The sequence below is a fragment of the Trachemys scripta genome, chromosome 10 (genome assembly GCF_013100865.1).
Source record: "Trachemys scripta elegans isolate TJP31775 chromosome 10, CAS_Tse_1.0, whole genome shotgun sequence".
In the NCBI taxonomy this organism is placed as follows: Eukaryota; Metazoa; Chordata; order Testudines; family Emydidae; genus Trachemys; species Trachemys scripta.
The window spans coordinates 22,363,677-22,385,740 of NC_048307.1; the positions used below are offsets into that span (position 1 = coordinate 22,363,677).

Genomic DNA, 22,064 nt, shown 5'->3' on the forward strand with positions numbered 1-22,064 from the left:
CTGGTTATGTTGGCGTAGTAAAGCGACCAGAAAAGAAAAAACAAAGAAGATATATGTTTTTGATGTTATTGGGGGGGGGGGGGGGAGAAAAATCAGGAATGACACTGTATTGGGAAGATATTTATGCAAATTTTATTTGTTGTAAATAAAATATTTTCCAATTGTCTAGAAAAAAAATCAAACCAGAATATTTCTGTAATACGTCAAACAAACAATTTACCAGATCTTGAAACCTAAATGGAGATATGGAAAACACTTTCCACTTTACTATTGCACTAATTTGATAGCCATTTTGTTAATTTAACCTAGGTTAAAAATAGTAAACTCCCAGGGACAGCAGAGTGAAGCATCTCCTACAAAGGGACCAATTTTTGCACTGGCTTCCTCCCATGTCTCCCAGAGGAAGTGTTCATTTAGGAACTTTGACAATTTATACTTTTCTAAGAAACAGCTGAAGTTAGCCATCATCACTGCATTTTGCCTTTGTTTATAGAATTGACTGGAAATGTTGAATTTGTTTATTTAGTAAACTTGAATGAAAAGTCAAATGGTTAAAATATTCTGTCATTCCTGTTGCATACCACTTTTTCATGCTCCACAATTAACTTAATTGTCTTTGAATTGTAAGTTAGGGAACAGATTTTCATAGATGTTTCATTATGGGGAACAAAAGGCAGAATAATCTCATCCAACCTCCTTATGCATCCCACTAGTGTTCCCTCTACCCCCTGCCCCTCAAAAAAAAAAAAAAAAAAATGGGAGAAGGAGAATAAAGTTTGGCATCCCAAACAAGCAAAGTCTACTTATTGATTGCTCAGCATATATGCAGTTAAGAATCCAGTGTGCATGTATAGGCAAGTGCCTCAAACCATAGACTGAAAAATAAAAAAAATTGGCAGCTTTGGAGCCAGTAAATACACAACACAGTGTTTGCCCCCTCCTAGGCAGTTGTATTTGGACAAGCACTTCCTTCCTCCATTAGTAGCAATGGATTTGCTTAGCCAAGCCGTGGCTTTTGCAGTGAAAGACACTTCATTTTCTAGCCTCAGTTTAATCAGTGCACACAGGAATAAGAATGCAACTCAGCAGCTTGTCCTGGAGGGAGCTAGCAATTTAGTTCATAAGTGGACTATCATTTGCTTGCAGATAAAGTCATTAAGGCCTAGCTAGCTAAGAATAAATAGTGTTATTCCCAATGTATAAGCCATCATTCACACCCGTATTTAGCATAATAACTGTTCCCCCCTCCCACCCACCCCCCACACACACAGATGGTGGTGGTTGAACTTTTGCATTATCTACTGCTTGTACATCTCCCCCTCCTCCCCCCCTTTGCATCTCAGTTTGCTAGGGAGTTTAACTTAAACTAAAGGAATTCCTTAGCTACATATGAACTGGATCTGGCAAAAGCTGGGTACTTAGTGGAATATGCAGGCCTAAAAGTTAGGAAATCTAGAACATTTTAGCCATGGTTGAATGATTGTTCAGACCTATGGTACTGTTTACAGTCTATAATTTTACACTCCAAGTACCAGTTATAGGTTTCTCTTTAGTAAAGAGAAGGGAAAAGTTAGGAAATGTGGGGCCCCTTTGTGTGAAGGTACTTCAGATTGCACCAAATTTTTTTTAAAAAACTACCCCTACCCACAATTTCCCCCCCTCCCTCTATTCCTTCCCCAACACACCCAAAATTTAGTTAGCTGTTACAAGATAGATTTGTCTGCCCTGTAAGTTAAGAATCCAAAAAGCTTACCTACAAAATACATTAACTGTAGACAATTTGGTATCTAGACTAAAAACAGTTTGCACAGTTGGCTGTTTAGCGTCATGTTTACATATGCCCCAGCTACTAGGTACACATATAAACAGTGGTTATGGGGGGGTGGGGGGAGAAAAAAGAGAAATAGTTACATTAATGCCAGTTCTAGTGAAAACACCACTTCTGTAATTAACATGCTTGCTAACAGGAGGGAAAGATCTGCTCTACTGCTATTTTTAACTCCACTGGAAACCTTCTGGACCATGCATGAAGTAGCCATCATTAGTTCCCAGATTGGAATCTGCTAAAATGGCAGTTTCCTTGCAGTAGCTACATGGCTAGGACAATCACAGTATTAGCTGTTATCAGCTAAATCTACCCTAAAGGAAGAGAGGTACAGTTCCTTCCTTATAACCCCTATCCTTTCTGCCTCAAACACCTTAATGAGATTATATATACCTGCATTCAGGGAAAGTGTTCTGACTCAGTCCCGTAAGAGGTTTAAAAACTAAAACTAAAAAGCAACCATTCTGTCTTTATGGTTATTCACTCAGAATGTCATAGCAGAAACAGGCTTTAACTGCAGATTTGGTTTTGAAGGTCTGGCATCCGCTCTGTAATCATGTGGCTCAGAAGTCCAAATGTGTGTTACTAAGAATAACTTCTTACCACTTCCATATGCTGGATAACAAAGCCAGAACTCCTGGCAGCCTATTTACAGTTCACAGTTTTAAGTAGTTCACATTACAGTAGTAGTTCCATCAAAATAGGCTCAGCTAAACATTCAAGTAACAAAAATGCAATTAATCTTTTCATGCCAGCATATCCCTGCATGTCCATTGCCAGCAATGGACTTTATACCAGAGAAGTCACCTCTTAGCACTAAGGAGTTAAAATACAGGATTGATGGATAGTCTAGTTTCTCAGTGCATGCAGTGGCAAACCAACAAAACCATAACTTTGAAGTCTTATCTCAAGGTGTTTTAGGAGAGAGCAGTATGTATGTCCAGTTTCTTCACAGTATCAGTTCTGCTGATTACGGACATCTTAAGTGTAGTCCAAATACACATCTGTGCTGCTCGAAGTTAGCTATGAATTTCTGTGCCATTAGGAGTCAGCTTTGCTTTTCTCTCTACACAAGGTCCTTTAGCAGAATACTGCACCAAAAGGAAAGGCTCTTTGGTTTCTCCTTCTCCCACAATGCTCTCTTCATCTTCAGACTGGCTGATCCTTTGCAGACGCAGGTAACACCAGCAGCCCAATATCAAGGCACCAAGAGCAGCAATAGCAATCAGAATGACTATTACAGTCACCACTCCAGTGGTAGGGCTGTGATCCATAATAGACATGGTCAGGATTTCAGGACAATTATCAGATCTTAAAGATGGTTCTTCAGTTCTTGCTGTCAGTTTTGAGATGTCTGAAACAGCATCTTGGAACTCCTGAAATACAGAAATAAAAGCTGTAATGCAATGGTACAGGGATATTATGGTTTTGCCTTATTCAATAGCTTTAGTGTTACGTGGCCAGTGCTACAGATTCTGGCAGCCCACCCTCTTGCTGTCATACACCCTCGGCCCTGGAGTCTCAGAGCCAGAGTCCATTGACTCTGGCTTCAGGGCTAAGAAGAGCAGTGCAGACATTAGAGCTCAGGCTGGAGGCTGGGTTCCAAGACTCTCCTCCTTCACATGGGTTTCAGAGCCCAAAACTATACGGCAATTTTTAGCCCTGAGCCAGGTAAATAATGAAAAGCACAAGTCACTGATTCAGCTCTATCTAGATTGCTTACACCACGTATACCCAGCACACATGATGCATTTTAATATGGCTACAAGTAAATGTGCACATCTGGGAACAAAGAATGTTGGCCATACTTACAGGATGGGGGACTCTATCCTGGCATGCAGTGACTGAAAAGGATTTGAGCATTGTGGATAACCAGGTGAACATGAGCTCCCACTGTGATGCTGTGGCCAAAAGAGCTAAAGCAATCCTGGGATGCATAAACAGGGGAATCTTAAGTGGGAGTAGAGAGGTTATTTTACCTCTGTATTTGGCATGGATATGACAGCAGCTGGAATATTGTGTCCAGTTCTGGTGTCCACAGTTCAAAAATGTGGATAAATTGGAGAGGGTTTAGAGAAAAGCCACAAGAATGATTAAAGGTTAGAAAACATGCCTTATCATGAGACCCAAGGTGCTCAAATCTAGCTAAACAGAGATGGTTAAGGAGTGATTTGATTAGTCTTAAGTGCCTATATGAAGAACAAATATTTAATAATGGGCTCTTCAATCTAGCAGAGAAACCTATACAACATGATTAGGCCCTACCAAATTCACAGCCATGAAAAATGTGTCGGACTGTGAAATCTGGTCTTGTGTGCTTTTACCCTATACTAGACAGATTTCACAGGAGAGCATTTCTCAAATTTGGGGTCTTGAGCCAAAAAGGGAGTTGCGGGGGGTCACAAGATTATTTTAGGAGGATCACAGTATTGCCACCCTTACTTCTGCACTGCCTTCAGAGCTGGGTGACCAGACTGGTGGCTACTGGCTGGGCACCCAGCTTTGAAGGCAACACCCCACCAACAGCAGCACAGAAGTAAGGGTGAAATACCATACCAGGCCACCCTTATTTCTGTGCTGCTGCCTTCAGAGGTTGGCTGCCAGAGAGTGGCGGCTGCTGACTGAGGGCCCAGCTCTGCAGGCAGGAGTGCAGAAGTAAAGGGGGCAATACCATACTATGCCATCCTTACTTCTGCGCTGCTGCTGGTAGTGGCTCTGCCTTCCTGGCCAGCTGTTCAACTCTGAAGGCAGCACCACTGCCAGCAGCAGTGCAGAAGTTAAGGTAGCAGTACTGCAACCCCCCCACAACTCTTTTTGCGTCAGGACCCCTACAATTACAACACTGAAATTTCAGATTTAAATAGCTGAAATCATGAAATTTACCATTTTTAAAATCCTATGACCGTGAAATTGGTAGGGTCCTAAATACGATCCAATGCCTGGAGCTTGAAGCTAGACGTTCAGATGGGAAATCTGGTAAGGTTTTTAAATGGTGAGTAATTCGCCATTGGAACAATTTACCAAGGGTTGTGGTGGCGTCTCTTATCACTGGCCATTTTTAAACTCAAGCTTAGATGCATTTCTAAAAAATCTGCTCTAGGAATTATTTTGGGTGAAGTTGTGTGACCTGTGCTATACAGGTGGTCAGCATGGATGATCACAATGATCCCTACTGGCCTTGGACTCTGAAGTGTTGGTTACAGCGAGTTCCTGAATGGATTTTATCTGACCTGAAGAGATGATAGCCAACACACAGTCTCCAATCAGACACTCAAGTCTAGTCATCTCTAGAGCCTGCTCATGGCAGTACGTAGTTCTAGGTAGGGAAGGGAACTTTACAATTTATATTTAATCAAACAACTTTAGTGGTTGCACAGCTTTGCCTTAGTTCAAGTCAAAGCCCATTCTGCCAGCTGCCTAACACTCATACCAGAGACATCCCCAGATCTGAAGAAATTCTTTCCTATACAACTAATGGACGCCTATACATTCTAGTGTTATGGGGTTTATAAGATATAATATAATGCATGTGCCAACTTCCATCATGTAAGCTCTCAGTTTCATAATCAGGTGCTAATTTCATAGTCTTGCTAAAACATTTAAGTACAAGTATAGATATACTTCAAAAATTGTTTAAGAGGAAACCCTGTGCAAGTAGAACCAAAATTGCACTTTGAAGCCTGGAACAGAAACAGTGATAGTATCAGCACTATCCATGCCCCACCTACTAATGCAAAGCTGGGGGTGGGGTGGGGGTGGAAGATGTTGTGTTAATCTGTTCCTCTAAGACAAATAAAGCAGGAAGACAGTGGCAGTTTAGTAAGTTAAGCATGAAACATTGAGTTCTAATAATAATAGCTCTTATGTGGAGGTCACATTTTTAACCTGTAAACAGGAAGGATTAGACTGCAGTGCTTTCCACCACCCCTCCCCATTTTTAGAAAGTGCTGGAAAACTGAAAAATCCTGTGACCTGAACTGTGGTACAGAAACTAACTAGGATTATTTTAATGTGTACAGCCATGATTAGCAATATTCTTGGAACACCAATAAAGAACTCTCCCCAGCTAACATGAATATTAAAAACTGGAAGATACTGTAGAACTTGAGTATTTGAAAGAAGTTTTGTCAAGTCAGAAAAGTAATAGCTGCTTTAACAGTAGTTGGCAGAAAGCCAGCAAGTGTGACAATGGTGCATGACAGCATCACTGGCTATCTACAGCTTAGTTATGTGAGAAGGAGGATGATACCACTATCCAGCTACTAAATAAATTGTTCTACCTTCCAAGTTACTTCATTCGTTCCATCCTCTGTGCCCCACTGCAGTACCAACGGAAGGTTAATGTTCATCTCTGCCACAACTGGTAAAGGCACGAAGCCTACACGGGAGTAACTCCTGGCTTCCACTCCACTAGTTGAGCTTTGGGAGGAGAGCCTGACTTGTCACCATTTAGTAAAGTTACTATGGTCAGGCAATAGCTGCCGTTGTTTGCTTGGTGAACTTGCTCAATGCAGTGGATTAAAACAAATAAACAAAACATGGCTGTGACCCAGGAACCTAATTAACTACAACTACAAAATAATACAACTGCTTTGGCCACATAGTCATTTATTACTGACATTCAACAGCTGCTTGCTTTAGTAGTGACAACAAATGCAGTTTTACTTGTATTTTTAGGAAAAGACAGCTGCCGATGCGGGCTTTGAGCGAAGTGAGACTTTCCTCCTTGTTATTCTGGCAGGAATGGAAGAGGGTCATTACTTCAAGCTTCCCTCCCCCATCGCTCTAGAAGAGCAAAATAATACAAAAATAAAAAAAGAAAGTTAAAGCAACCTGAAAATGAACCTAAGGAGGCAGCAGCAGTGTGCAAAGAAAGGAAGGGAGGGATGAAAGGTGGGCTACAGGTTTTTTAGGTATTACTCTCAAACCTACCCAGACTAATCAGCAGTAGCAAGCAGAAAAATCCCTGTCCTCCCTTAAGTCAGGACTCCTTATTTAAGAGGATGCTCTTTCACAAAGATCTTTAAAGAAAGTTTCCACTCATTGTACTGTGCTGTACCATAGGTCTTTTATCCCAGCCTATGGTTAATATTTCTTTAGACTTCTTACCCTCTGCTGCTGACAGAGCAGAAAAAAACCCATCAAGGATTCTTGAACCTAGGGGCTCAGCAATGAAGCGTAAGCTGTAGTCGATGATCCTATTGGGATCCAGGAAGTATGTGGTGGTAGGAGGCAAGTGAGAAGCTAACATTTGCACGGTCAGTGGAAAGCATCAAGGGCTCAGATGGTCAGGAAAACAAGCCTCTCCCCTCCACCAGAGAAAGCTTGTCTTTGGAGTAGCACTGCCTGGCTGCTTCATAGAGCTCTGCTGTAAGCTCAGTGTCTGTGGGAAAGGACGGACGGACAGACACACACACACACACACCCCGGCCCCTGAGAGACGGTTTCCCCACCTATCAACATCATCTCTTCCCCCTCCCCACCCTTTCATTCTCTCCCATCTCACCTACAACAGGAGGTTTGCCACAAAAACCCAAAGACTGAGCTGGTTAAAATGCAGACCCCATCATGTTGCTTATAGGCATGTCAGGAGTCATTGCCCAGAGTCCATCCACTAGCCAGCCTTTAGACAAGCATGGACACTCACACCCAGGACAACCACTGTTTGGTATCTTGTTTCTTGTGCAGTCTACTCATGAAAAAAAAAGTCATTAAGTACACAAGTGACCTTGGGCTCCATGTCTAAAGTCCCATATCAAATGTACTTTGTTGTACAAATAAAACAGCTTGTTTTTAAGTACAAGCCCTGCAAGTTAGATCTGGGGTTAAAGCCAAAATGGTTTCTCTTCTGAAGCACAGTCGCCAGTACTACAAGTTCTGCAGGCCTAATTCTGCTCTCAGGCACTCCTGTGCAACCCAACCGTCTTCGGTTACATTTTGTACAAACCCAGAATATTTACTAAATTCCAGTTGCAAGAGCACAATTCAGCTATGATACACAAAAAGAAATAGCATAGTCAGAGTAGCAATTTTTTGTTTGTACACACAATGTAAAATAATGGCACCTGCAATTTCCCTTCTGATAACTATGATCTATCTTTCTGATAGTGTAGTCTTATAATGAAGATTGTAATATCTAAGCCAGTTTTGAAGTAAGGTGATTGGAAGGGGCCTAGATGTCAGATCAGATTCATTAACTGATTGTTAAAACTGTACATCTACCCAGAGCACCAGCTGGCTGTATTTTTTAACTAAACTGCAATTAAGACTAAATGACCTGATCCAACAAGCTGACCCACTCAAGACAACACTTGCATCCAGATAGCCTAGGCCACAGTCCTAGCTGATCTTCTATTTGTGATAATTCTCCCGTTTAAAATGGATATTGTTCTTCCTTTTTGTCTAGGGACAAAAGGGGGGGGGGGATTTCTTGCCATCCCATTTGACAGGGGAGGGAACTTTAATGTATAGCTGGACTGAGAACTCAGTTTCTCACCTCTCCAAGGGTACAGGAGTGTCTTTCTTCAATTACTAGCTCCTTCATGTGGTGTATGCACATGGTATATGGATAGGATGTGAAAGAAAAAAAAATAGTAATTCTTTCTAAAAGCAAAATCAGAAAACCTCTACAGCTCTCAATTCTTCCCAGAAAATAATTTCTTTACCCTTTTATAAGAGGTTATTTGAGCTGTGCTGCAACTCAAATGAAGTTGGAAGGGAAAGATTAGTATCTTCCACTAGAAGATTATTTTCCCCTGCTTCCCCATTTTTCTTCTCTTATATACACAGGGACCAGGACTTAAGCTGGCAGCTATTTCCTAGCTACTAGTGGACATCAGAAAGAATCTTGTTAACCCACCTGTGTCTAATCATGGGTCTCAGCTGCAGCAATTCCCACTCAGCATGGTGCTTCTGAAATACATAAAACCTTGTGGCAGACGCCAAGTTAGGGGACAATGAGGAGTTCTAAGGAAGCTCACAGTAGGCTATGAAGAGACTACAATACTTGCAGGTAATGCAGAAACTGTACACTTTTTTGGTTTAGATTTTCTCCTTTTTTTGCTAATAAGCCTTTTTACCAAGGGAGTTAACCTAGCAGCTTTACCCTGTCAGACAGGTGCATGAATATATCCTGCAATAATGGGCAGCATAAACAAGTTCTTAAAATGGAATCTATCTCCCTGGTAGAAGTGATAGTTAAGTCTTGTTCTTAGTCTCTTTCCCAGTCAAAATACAACCTAGTCCTACCCCTTGTCTGAATGATCATGTCACAAAAACCTTTGAGGAAACTGTTCTGCTGTAAGTGTCCTATGCACTCAGACAAAATAGTGCATGTGGGAGTATGTTCCAAAGACTGTGACTGTAGCATGAGGGGTATTATTGAAACAGATTCTTCAAGTCAATGCTGATATTTACATTGAAAATAACAGTAACACTTTACTAAAAGGTTATTTTAATCTGTTTAGTTTGCCTCAGATACAGTAATGAAGAACTAAAATGGGCAGAGTACATAGGTGAACTGCAGAAGTCACATCTGAGGCAGGCTACATGTGAATAAACTGTTAGAAGTTCCAGTTATTTCCACACATTATTTCAGACACTTTTTATATAGCAAGGAAGCACAGGCCAACTGTTTTGGCAACCATCATGGAAGCAGGCCACCATTCACACTTTTTTTTTTTTTAAGTCAACAAGAGCCTAGGTTTGTTACTAGTCACTAAAGGAGTTCTATTCTATTTAGAGACCACTAGCTGGATAATATGGACCATGGTATCTGCTGAAGTCTCATGGCCCCTAATTATCTCATTACAGGATATGGGTAGCTCTCATTGAGGTCCAAGGATGTTACTTGTCTTCTGTGGCAGTAGGATCAGGCTTGCGCAATTTAAGGAGGTCTGGAAGATTTTTTTTGAGGCATATACTTCGTTTAACTCAAGAATTCAGGTCTTGTCTATCCTGGAAGTTTCTATACAGAAACAGTTAAGACTTCACAAGTAGAAGGGGGGTTGTTCAGATTTCTTCTATGGGATGATGAAAAACACAGGTATTTGGAGTCCTTAAAAAGAACATCAATGAATCGAAAAAACAGACAAGCCAGGCTTGTGCCCCTTGGCTTGGCCCTCAAAGCTTTACAGCAAGCTGATTGGTGCTGAGAGACTTTTGTCTCCGACATGAAAGCTTAATGTCTCTGCAAGCAGTAAATTATGCCAATAATCAACCACCAAGGTAAGAAAAAAGGCTTAGGGGCCTACCAAGAGCCATTTGAGGTATATCTTCTAGCAGTGTCATCTGCTGGAATTGTACTTAATGTTCCTCATGGTCTCTAAGTATCCCAAATATCAAGTCACAATACAACTTTAAATAGAACAGAAAACAATGACTGGCAGTAGCATGGTGTTTGTGAAACTTAATCTTTGTTAGCACGTGATCCTGATGTGAAGGTGTTACAGGGTGACTGGATCCTATAAGGGCAATAGAGCCAGCCATACCATTGCCATAATTAATTAGCTGTTTCCCAGCCTGAGGGGAGTAGGATTAAGGAGGGTCCAGTGATGCTTCATGGTCACGTTGGCATTATAAAATGACAGATCATCTTGGGGGTTGTAACTGGAGTGAATGAGGAAGGGCTGAGCCAGGGTCTGCAGAATACTTAGTACCCCCCATAGGAGCCAGCCTGAGAGCCCAGTGCTCTATATACCGCAGCAGAGAACACAGCCCAGAAGGGGCTGAGAACAGTACTTCAGGGAAACCAGCCTGGGCCCTGAATGCTCCATCCCAGAGCCATAAAGACCAAAGAGGTCCTGGGAACAGGTCAAAGAGGGCAGGCTGAAGAGCAGATAAATCTTTTTGGTTTAGGATTTTTAGTTGGATTTTGCTACCTCAGAATGGGTTAAGTTTATCACTTGGCCAAAAGGCTTAAGCCACATGAAAGCTGAGGTGGTCAACCTCTGAGTGCCTGGCCAGTACCAGGCCAGCAGGGTGGCATAACAGGCCAGATAGCTGGCAGCATAATGCCAGCAGCAAGCTAGGTGTTCTGAATACTAGATTCAATTTAATATCTGTTTGAAGGCAGAACAGATTTCCCATTTGGTTAATAAGTGCACATGGACTACAGCACAAGGCTCCCTTATATTCTTGTTAAGGAGTCATGCGTTTAGGGATCTGAACCTGTGCCTAAAAAGTGTCGTAAGGCCCCACCCAATCCTGCAACAAGTTGGGTGCAGGGGACTGCCCACACACATTCTGAGGTCCACTGCAAAAGTGGGATTTGCAAGGGCAGCACCTGTGCTTCAATGATTGCTTTTAGGAAAGAATACCTTAACATATCTACAGTATTCTGGGTTGGCGCTGGAATAAGACATCTGCTGCTTAGTTCTCTTGTAGCATGGAAAACAACTTCAAGTTGCCCTACATATTATCAATGGCCAAAGCTAAGTATCAGATTATTAAGAGGCAGTGCTTAATAAATTAAGCTATAGATGGACTGTAAAACAGTTTGCAAACCAAGTGTTACCTCATCATTGCCTTTAAGAGGGTATTAATGTTGTAGATGCTTCTACAGTCACATTATTGATGCTACAATTGTAGCAATACTCCCTAGGAATAATTCATCCCTTCCCAAGTAGGTTGTGGGACTCTGGGACGGGGACCGTCTCTTCCAACATATTTGTACAGCACTTGCACCAAAAGCTTGAGTCAGGTGTGGGGTTAGTGCAATATGAATAAAATGGAGTCTAGAGTACAACCCAGAGAGGTAGAAAAGTGCCACTAACTTCTGTATTTGGAATAACTTTGCTATGGGAAGCCCTGCTCCCGGATCACAAGAGAAGTTATGGGGACTGGCCTATCAAGTGCAAAGCAAACTTTTAAAAAAAAAAAAAAACCACACACAAACCACACCCCTGAGAGAGTCCATCACCTACCTGACTACAAGGACTAGTTAAACCACAGCCCCTGCAACTATTCTCCCCATTTAACATTTTTAAAGTTTCCATGGTATAATACTACAGCTCAACTAGGGTTCTTTAAGCTCTTGCATAAAGCCCAAGGAAAGTAAATTGAAGCCAGGAAGTCAAAACTGGGTGGTTTTCAGAATGCACTAAAGACCACTATTTTAAGCTTTTAAAAATAACCTCTATTCCAAGCCCATTCACACATAGTATGCGGTGCTTCTGAAAGTCATAGGCTGACAAGGAATGCATCAAGCTCAAATCTCGTAAGCAAAGCCTCACTTTGGTAGGTCTCTAGCTTATGCAATGGTATGACTTCATTCTGTTCTGGAGAAGGGGACCAAGCCACATTTATTAACTTTGTGCACTACCCTATACACCACATACGAAGGTCCAAATCCTGCTCACTTGAACCACATGAATCAAGCAGACATCAACCAGAAAACAGCAAGATTTGGCCTCACACTGGTCTTTAAATAGTTAGATATTCTCTCAAAGTAGCTTTCAAGTCCTTTAACCTCTTAAGGCAGTGAATGCTAGCAATTCAGCTACTTGGTGGAACAGAGCAGACCAACCTTATGTAAAAACTTTAATGCAGTAAACTTGAGGTAGGTTTGCAGATAGCTTTAGATAGATACTTAAGTGGACACGAGGTATTTATGTAGCTTGTTCCTGCATATAGGTTTGCCTGTGACTCCATTTGTAACTCTGAAAACTGTAAATTCTCAAATGCTACACCTAGCTACCCAACTCTCTTCTGCATTTTATGCCACTCATTGGTGAGCCTGTTCTTGGGTTGTTCATGCTGCAGGCTTATCTGCTGCCTCATGCCAACCATTAGTACTTCTATACAAACCCAATTAACGCTCTGCCAGCATGAACTATTTTTATAGAATCTAGCTTGCTAGCCTGGAACTACTGACTTACCACCACCTTGCACCATACCACTGGACACTTAGATTAGTACTATTTTATCTTCACTTTGATTTAAGTAAACTGATATTTAAGGCAGACTGACATAAAAAGATCACCAACTTTGTATGGCTTTGTCACATAACTATTATCCTAGTTTTTAATTAGTGGCTATTGCAAGAAGCACTGTAATGTAGTACTGTAACTTAGTTGAAGAGTGCCCAGAACACTTGTATTCTGTAAATGTAAGTTAATACTAGTATGAGCTACCAAGAAAGAGGTTCTAGGTCTCCTGCCAGTATCCCTGAAGGGTTCTTCCCTTTCAGATTCCACCTCTTATGTTTCTCAACCATGCAATTCTATTCCCACTCTGCACCAGCAGTCAACTGAAATATTAATCTAGCTCTCTAGAGAGAAGGTTTTGTATGGAGCCTCTGAAGTATTGGCTTAGTGCAGGACCCATTACCTCTTCTCCCACTTTTTCCATAAGATACTAGCGAGTCACCTTCCTCAACAACCCAAATTCTCAGTGGCTTGGGCTCTTTAAGTAGCCTACAACTAGTTCTAAAGAGACTAGTTCATTCTTAGGGTTTCTTGGAATCTGGATGAAAGATATGCTGGAACATTCAGCACATTTATAGCTAAATCAGAATTTTCTTGCTAACTTCTTCATAAGATGTTAAACTCTAGCAGTTCCAAAGACCACCAATAAATTTAAATGCCTGGCAGACTTTTTTCCACAGTAATATTCAATTGAAGGGACGATTATTTAAATTCAGCAAGTCTCTGTGCAAGGCAGAAAGATAAAGTATGCTATTAAGTATTTGGAGTAAATAACTATCAAAACATTAACTAACGAGTGAGACAGACTCTGGATATGCTAGATGGTGGGCTGGATCCGGCCCGTGGGCTGTTTTAAACCAGCCTGCATGCTCCAGCCAGGGCACCAGGTCAGGGGCTGCACCACATGGCTCTCATAAGCAGCCGCGTGCCCACGCTCCGAGGGTTGGGGACCACTCCATGTGTAGGAGTCTGAGAAGGGACATGCTGCTGCTGCTTCCGGGAGCCGCTTGCGGTAAGGGACACTTGGAGCCTGCACACCTGAGCCTCTCCCGACACTCCTGCCCCAACCCTGATCCCCTTTCTGCTCTCCAAACCCCTCAATCCCAGCCCAGAGCACCCTCCTGCACCCCAAACCTCTCATCCCCCAGCCTGTACCCCCAACCCCAATTTTGTGAGCATTCATGGCCCCGCCATACAATTTCTATTCCCCGATGTGGCCCTCAGGCCAAAAAGTTTGCCCACCCCTGTGCTAGACAGATTGGATTTTTTGTACAATGTTTTAAAATTTACCATCTTCCACATGGGGGAGAGAGTGGGTTCGAAGAGAGGGGAAAGAAAGGGACCCAAAAGGAGAACAGTAGGTCATCCAAGGAGAGGGAGAACACAACTCACTTTTCTTACTTACTCTGCAGTGTAGCTATACCCTAAAGCAGAAGGTGTGACTGCAGCTCATGTAGGCACATACATGAGTTAGCTTTGATCTAGCGAAATTAAACATCTGCACTAGTTAGCTTTGATCTACTTGTGGCAGTGGCAGCAGCATGAGCTAGTCTCCTGAGTACAACTCCACCTGGGCCCCTGGGTATAAATGCAAACAGCTAGCCGGCTGCACAGCTAAACAGCTATTTTTACTTGAGCATTGATCTAGCTGCAGCAAAGCTAGCTCAGATATATGCCTACATGAGCTGCAGTCATAGCTCCTGATACTGGTATAGGTGTTCTTAGTCATGACAAATAGACTGGGCCTTCCTAGAAGTCAGGAGACAGTATGGGGAGGTCTGAACAATCAGTGTAAGTATTTCTATGGATACTGTTAATCAGAGTGACCAGAATGGTATTTAGAAACAAGTCTGCTTTCAGAAGTAACCTGGGTTGTCTACACACTATAGTAATAGCAGTCACTACTCCCAGTAGGGATGTACATAATAAAATTAAAAAACTAAGCAAAGTGCACTGTTCCAGGTTACTGGAGTTTAGCTACATGATTTGTAATATTTCAAGTTAATCCCCAAAGCACTCTGGCCCAAGATGTAGCATGCTTAAGACCAGGGGTAATCAATTATTTTGTCACTGTCCAAATTTCTTGGTCAAGATGTAATCAAGGTCCAGACTCCAGAGAAAATACAAAAAAGTAAAGATTTCATGGTCCATTCAAAAGCATCTAGATTTGGCCTGTAGTCTGCCTATTAATTACCCCTGGTCAAGACCCTCCACAGAATATCTAACTTTAAAGCCACTGGCCATCTTATTCTTGAGACAATTTAATGATCTCAAACCCAAGTCTCCATCCAAGCTGACATGTAGGATATTCACTTGCTATCAAAAATTAAGTAGAGATTGACTAATATAGAAATTTCAAGTGGACACACCAAGGCTCTTTAGTTTCCTTAAACAAGTTTCAGTTCTGAACGTTCTGCACCAAGAAGTTTCTCCTTGCTATTTGCAAGTGATAGCTGTTGAGTTTACTGATTAACCTCCCTGTTCAGAGCTGTTCCAAAGACCTCAGGCGGCCTTGCTTTATTTTTAGAGTGGCCAGGCAGTGTTTGAGATACTACCAGAGGTGAAAGTAAGCCGGTACGTACGCTGTACTGGGGTGGCCCGGCTTCCCCAGGCGACAATTTAAAGGGCCTGGGGCTCCCAGCAGCATCTGGAGCCCCAGGCCCTTTCAATTACTGCCAGAGCCCAGCTGCTGGAGCCCTGGGGTAGCAGCAGCAGGGCTCTGGGGGTTATTTAAAGGGCCAGGGCTCCCGCTGCCTCTATTGCCTGGGCCCTTTAAATAGCTGCCGGAGCCCCTCCGCCGCTACCCCAGGGCTCCGGGGCTATTTAAAGGGTCAGGTGGTAGAAGCAGGGGAGTCCTGGGGACTATTTAAAGGGCCCAGAGCCCTGCTGCCAGAGCCTTGGGGAAGCAGCAGCAGCCGGGGGCTCCGGCAGTGGTTTAAAGGGCCCGCGGCAGTAGCAGCCGCTGAGCCCTGGGCCCTTTAAACTGCTGCCAGAGCCCCCGGCTGCTGCTGCTACCCTGGCAGGGGAGGGGAAGGGCACTTACCGGTACAGGGCAGGCCAGGGCTGGCTCTGATCTCTCCCCCCCCCCCCCATCCCTGCCCCTTCCGTGGGCCAGAGCCGGCCCCGCCTCAACCCTGTACCGGTAAGTCCCTATTTCTACTTTCACCCCTGTATACTACTAGCTATAAAAAGTTTTTGCTAGCTGTGTCAGCTTTTAGAAAAGCCAGTCTGTTTGAACACCAGGTTCTCCACAGCACATATCCCTGATTATTGTAATTAACGGAAAGGTGTGGAGAGGCAAGCAAAAAGGAGAAACCAGTCTAACTTGATAAAGATGAATAGAAACAATTTATTTAGACTAGGCTTCCTGTCAAGGGGGGGGAAAAAAGTCTTCTGAACATTCTGCTGCTAAACAGAATTAGCTGTTAGTACTAAAGTATCATGTATATCAGGGCTGGAAAAAAAAAAACTAACAAAAGTTAAATTTTAAATCTACATTTTTAAAATGTGTATAACACTACAGTATACTTACTACTCACTAAAGAAAAGTGGCTGAGATTTTAATAAGTGCTTACTTTTAATTTGTGTGCTTTCTATAGCAGAATTTTAGTTAAAGAACTTGGTAAAAGAGGCTTATGCCTCCTAAATATAGCTACTTTGGTATTTTAACATCTGGTTTGGCCATTAACCAAGTTAATGGATTTCTGAGATTAAATCCAATATTTAAAGCAACTGCAAACTAACTACTCAAAACTCTTAAGAGTTTTAGAATGGGGAGTTTTCTTTAATGGGAGCAAGGAGAAGGCAAACTAAAGCCTATTTTGTACATTCTATTTTTCTTGGTAGTCACATTTACTGCAAGTGGCCCATAGTTCATTCTAAGTGCAATGTAAATTTGCAACACCATTCAAGACTTAACACCAGTACAAGTGATGTGTAGTGATGAAGCCAGCAAGAGACCAAGGGGAAAATCCATTAGAGTTCCAAGTGTATCATTTGGACACTAATATGTACTGGCATCTTCACTACCCAACCTTCATTTCCTGCATTTTACAGAAATGAAGAATCCATTTCTATCGCATCAACTATAGGCAAATACGTATTTCTGTGCCAATACAAGCCATAACTAGACAGTTCCACTATTCTCAGTGGCAAAAATATTTACTCCAGAGGAAATTCTATGCCAAAATTTAAAACTCTGCACACCTAAAATTCTGCATATTTTGTCAATAAATGTGGAAGCTCCAGCATGGCAGTGGGAAGCACAGGACACTGGCTGCAAGGAGGTGGGAGACCACCCTGCAGCACTGCTGCCACCCTCCCCAGGAGGTGGGAGACTCCCCTGACATATTACAAGAGCAGGCCAGGCCCAGCCCTGCCCCTCCACTCTAAGCACACCAAGATAGTGAGCATAAAAGTCTCTCACACATGCCCAGTCCTTGCCTCTGAATCCAGGTGTGGGGGAGAAGGTTCTCTGTGAGGCAATCTCTGTGTGGGTGGCAGGCAGCCATGGTGCAGGGGGATATCTGAATGCTCAGGTGCTCATTGGGGGTTCCAGATACTGGGGAATGGGACTGAGGGGGTCCAAGTAAAGGTAGTTGGGGCTTGGTAGGGCAGTCTGGGTGTGGGGGGCAAGTGGCAGTCCAGCTGCAGCTGGGTAAGGCTCAGTGGGGTGGAGGGCTTGTCAGGGTGGTACAGGGTGAGGCTAGTCAGGATGGGGGTTTGAGTATAGGAGGCTCAGCAGGGTATGGTCTGGGTGCAGGTGGGACTGGGGGGAGGTGACAGATGGAGGAGCAGCTCACCATACAGTGACCCCTCCCCCATGGAGGAGGAGCAATGGGGCAGGAAGTAGGGGTGGAGTGGGGTGTGGAGCTTCCTGCACTTAGGGGCAGGTCTTATCCAGCCCCAGTTGCTCCTTGAAGGGGAAAAGGAAGTCCTGTCCTCTCCTGCCCAGACAGGACTAGCAGCTGAGTCTGGTGCAGGGTAGAAGGCATCAGCCAACTCTTCAGATGCCAGAAACAATGTGCCCACCCTGCTGGTGAGGGACACATGACTGCTCTTGCGGCTTCCCTGACAGAAGTCATTTTTTCACAGGGAAGCAAAGAAATCTGTGCGGGACATGAATTCTGCATGCACACAGTGGTGCAGAATTCCCCCAGGAGTAAATATTGTATTCAAACTGACAATCCTCGTTTGTCTGGACTTTGTAACATACAAGGGTAGCACTATCCTTTGGACACAGGTGCAAGTTAAACTAAGTTAAATTGACATTACCATTACATATACTCTCACTCCCAAATTGGGCTAATTGTTAGTCCTTTAATGGAGATATTTTTAATGGCAACTTTCTGCCAGGAAATAAGCTAGTTCACCCCCCCTCACCCCCACCCCAGCTCTTCACTGTCTGTTTCCTGTTGGATAATCTTCAAAAGGAAACAAGTTTAGCAGTCAAGTAGCAGCTTAAAAACTTAACATACCTGAATTGCTATTCCTACCCCACACATTTTTCATGTCTACCATATAGCACTGGAACTGCATGCAGCTATCTAGTATCCATTTTGAGTGTCTTAGAGTTGAAATTGGATGGAATTGTCTATTTCTATGCTCAATAGACAAAAGGTAGGAGGATGGAGGCCAGAGTGGTTCTCAAGTGACAGTTTTCCATGTAACTATCCTCATTTAATCATATCTAAGATGTTACTAGATGATGCACTGTTTTAAGGGGAATTTACATGAGATACTAAAGGCCTGCTCCCACTGACCTCTGTAGTAAATTTTCTATTGACTTCAGTGGCAGCAGAAGCCTAATTTTTAGTCTAAGTAAATACACAAAGCATTTATTTACACAAATTGTTGCAAAAAGGACCTCAAATTTTGATGGATAGGGATATTTGTCCAGTGTCCATCACATTATTGTGGAGCTCCAATAAGAGGCATACTAAAATTACAATGACCCAGTACACTAATTGTAGAAAGCAAAAACATACCTGTGTTCAACTTTGTCCTTTTAATACGTACTGTTAGTCAAGCCTTGATGTATTAGGTATGCTGAACTATACAAGGTAAATTCCAACTGCATGTTTCAGTGGAATACTGAATCCCCCCACAACCAAGTCAGATACTCTACATCTAAGGGTACACCTACACTACAAGTGCTGCAGCAGCTATAGTGCTAGACCACTCTGGTGGTGACTTACTAGTGACAGAAGGGATTTCCCTCCCCACCCCCGCCCCCTATTGTAGTAATCCGCCCCCTTGAGGCACTAGCTAGCTAACAGAAGAACTCTTCTGTTAACCTAACTGCATCTGGGGGCGGGGCAGCTAGGTAGACCTAAGGATGTGTCACAGGGTGTGATTTTTCACATCCCTGAGCAATGTAGCTAGGTTGACCTAAGTTTGAGGGACAGACCAGGCCCTACTTAGCACTAAGCCCTTCATTCCAAAATAACTGCCTTGGCAAGGTGTTTCATTATGAACACCCCTTAAAAGAAATTGTAATCTCTCTAGTTTTGCCAAACAAAGGCTTGATACCCTCACTTACATCAATCTCTAATATTTAAAGTTATTTAAGAGAACTCATTATTAGCTGTTCTATCTAAGAGCTCCATGGATTTCAGCAGTTGAAAGTGTTTACACTCTGTAAGCTACCAAAAATGAAGTGCATGGATAGGTAGTAGCTGAATAATCCGGATCCACCCAGTTAAATGCAGATTGTTGCAGCAGTTGAAGACTGGAGAAGTCCCTCATCAACCTAAGTGCCACCGCTTGGAGCCGTGGATTACCTACACCAACAGAAGCCCTTCCTCCTTCCTGGCATAGGCAGTGTCTTCACTAAAGCACAACAGCGGTGCAGCTGCACCACTGCAGCATTTAAGTATAGACCTGCCCTTGGGCATAAATCCTCTGCCAGTATTTTCCTCCACTATTCAGGGTTGCATTGTATTAGTCTCTAGAGATTATACATTTAAAAAAAATTGCCCTTAGCTTTTCTGCCTGTGTGCGCTGATATGGTTACATAACTGTCTGGACACACACAGAGTCCTTGGTAAAGAAAGGGCAAAACTTGGTCTGGCATTTTGTACTACCTGCAAGCAGGTTACAAAGGAGTCTGCAGTATGAAGCAGACTGCGAGGTTACTAGCTGCATATAATTCTCCACTGACTAAGTATATTCAAAAGCTGTATATAGTTTGTCTACAGATAGTGATGCAGACATGCCAGGAGAGAAAAGGTGCTAGATAGTACAGCACATACTGTGCAGATGTAGATTTTTTTTTTTGAATGTGTAGTCAGATTGACCATTACACTGACAGTAATGACAGCTAAGATGTGCAGACTAGTTTAATATTGAGACAGTCCAATGAAGTTCCAAATCACCTGGAAACTTACTTTTTTGTGTTCTGGTTGTAAGGGGGGTTGTCCATTTCCTAACCAATGTAAGACTTTTTATTAACTAACCCCCTCCTCATCATATTTAGCAGCCCTAAATATTTACAGAGTTCCCTGAGTTGAAAACATACCTACTATCCTATACAATAGATTCCACTACAGAAAGACTACTGCTATATACAGGTATCAGGTTTTCTAAAAAGCTGTAACACACAATGTGGAGGCAATCAAGATGCAACATGGCAACTGCAGTTTTAATATGCCTTTAAGATTTCTACTTCACACCACATGGGGGTGGAGGAGGTGGTGAAAGTATTAAAAATTTCTTCTCCCTCTTGAATTTTGCAGCCTTTTTAAGGCTACAACCTTTCTTCTACAACTTGGAAAGCAAAGATGCTACGTTTGTCAGAGAGCAATGTGCATCTGTTACAAACCACATCCACTGGGGTGTGTGCGTGTGTGTGTTCGTTCGGAGGGGGGCGGTGCTGGGGGCACATGGAGAAAAGCGTGATGTATCCAGACAGCGCACAGAGACAGATTTGGGGCTTAGCGGGTGGGAATCTGTGCTAGCCCTTCTCTCTAAAAGCCCTTGACTCGCTCACCCCAAATACTTGCACAACAGGCGAGCCCGTGACCCAGGAGAGGCATTTGACTCACACGGCGGGGGTGGCTGCAAGGCGACCTGTACGGACGGTGCAGAGCACTGCAGAACAGGGTATTATGGTACATGCTGTGCACTGTTACGGGGTGAGGGGAAAGGGGTGGGTTCAAGGCAGGAACCAGCTGCAATCCCCGTTAACTCCCCGCGTCTTGCGCGTGGAGGAGGGGGCTGCGGCTCCCCATCTCTCTTCCCCGAGGAAGGGGCGGGATGAGCTTTGCGGCAGGCAAACGCCAGACACGATCCCGAATCCGCGAGGGACGCTTCGGCTTCAAGGCCGCTGCCGCCTCCTTCCCTTTTGTTTGTGGGTTGCGCTCGGAGCGGATATCCCCGCCCCCCCCCGGGACTCGGGTGGGGGAAATGCAGGGGAGATCCGGGCAGCTGGGCTCGCCCCAGACACAAAGGCCTGCTATAATGCAGCCTCCTGTGCGGGGCTTTCCCTACCCGAGCCCACCCCAGATCCACAGCTCCCCGGGGGGAAGCCAGCCTCCAGTAAACAGCTTCCCCCTCCCAATCTCCAGGCACTGGCGGAGGAGGGGGCTGCCTTGCAGCCCGACGACAGAGGGGACTAGAAATGGCTGAACCTACTAAAAGGCTTTAGCGGGGAATGTAGCGTCCCCGGGGCACTTGGGACAAAGCGACCGCCCCCCGCGCACACAGAGCCACACGGTGCGTGCGGAGAAGCAATCCGCTTCTGCTCGGGGCATGCAGAGGAGCGACCCGCTGCCCGCCCCCCCGTTGGGGCAAGCAAACATGCAACCCGCCTACCAGGCGCCCTGCTGCAGGCAAAGGACCGGCCCGCTCCTTCAGCCGAGGCAGAGCCGCCGCCTCGCCGGCACTCACCCTGGCTCACGGGCGCTGCGCGCTGCACTCCGGGCCAGGCACCCAGCGCAGGCGGCTCGGTGCCCCGGTGCACACGGAGCGCGGCCGGCCACGCACCATCCCGAGCGAAGCCACCAGACGCGACCCGGGCAGCGACGGCTCGTTACCCTGCAGCTCCGCCTTATATAGGGACAGGGGCGGCGCGGGGCGGCGGCCAATCGGCGCGCGGTGCCCGGGCCCTGGCTAGCAACAGCTGATGGGGGCGGAGCGGGGGCGGGGGGCTCGGTGACAGCGGCGAATGGACGGGATCCAACCGCACGAGACACGCCGGGGGGCGGGGGGAGACAGCGACCGGGACAGGGCGAGGCGGCGTCCCCTCACCCTCGATTCCCCCCCCCCCCCCCCCCCGCCCCCCCCCCCCCCCCCCCCTGGTGCGACCCCCCAGC

The 22,064-nt window shown here is 44.5% G+C and overlaps 2 protein-coding genes across 7 annotated transcripts in view; one reads left to right on the forward strand and one right to left on the reverse strand.

The window, feature by feature from the left end:
- The window catches only part of TXNDC11 (thioredoxin domain containing 11), a gene marked incomplete in the record, with an annotated part of 105,442 nt that extends 104,686 nt beyond the window's left edge, over positions 1–756 (forward strand). For both annotated transcript variants that reach the window (XM_034784082.1, XM_034784083.1), the window contains 1 exon segment: positions 77–756.
- A 12-nt stretch (positions 757–768) lies between these two features.
- On the reverse strand, positions 769–21,790 carry SNN (stannin). Of its 5 annotated transcripts, none has more exons than XM_034784087.1 (3): positions 21,640–21,786; positions 8,685–8,737; positions 769–3,201 (listed from the first exon to the last, which is right to left on the reverse strand). In XM_034784087.1, the coding sequence occupies exon 3, from the start codon at positions 3,106–3,108 to the stop codon at positions 2,845–2,847; it is 264 nt and encodes an 87-aa protein (XP_034639978.1). In that variant the 5' UTR covers positions 3,109–3,201; positions 8,685–8,737; positions 21,640–21,786; the 3' UTR covers positions 769–2,844. The 5 variants fall into 5 exon arrangements, with proteins under 5 accessions (XP_034639978.1, XP_034639977.1, XP_034639976.1 ...); XM_034784086.1 differs by having other exon boundaries at positions 8,685–8,753; XM_034784085.1 differs by lacking the exon at positions 8,685–8,737 and having other exon boundaries at positions 21,640–21,790.
- Positions 21,791–22,064: the final 274 nt, after the last annotated feature.

Excerpts from the sequence above, each read along its gene's own strand:
- SNN (XM_034784084.1), bottom strand. The coding sequence starts at position 6,583 with ATGACCCTCTTCCATTCCTGCCAGAATAACAAGGAGGAAAGTCTCACT. Across the intron at positions 3,202-6,490 it reads GTCTTTTCCTAAAAATACAA|GAGTTCCAAGATGCTGTTTC; the intron begins GTAAAACTGCAT and ends TCTGTATTTCAG.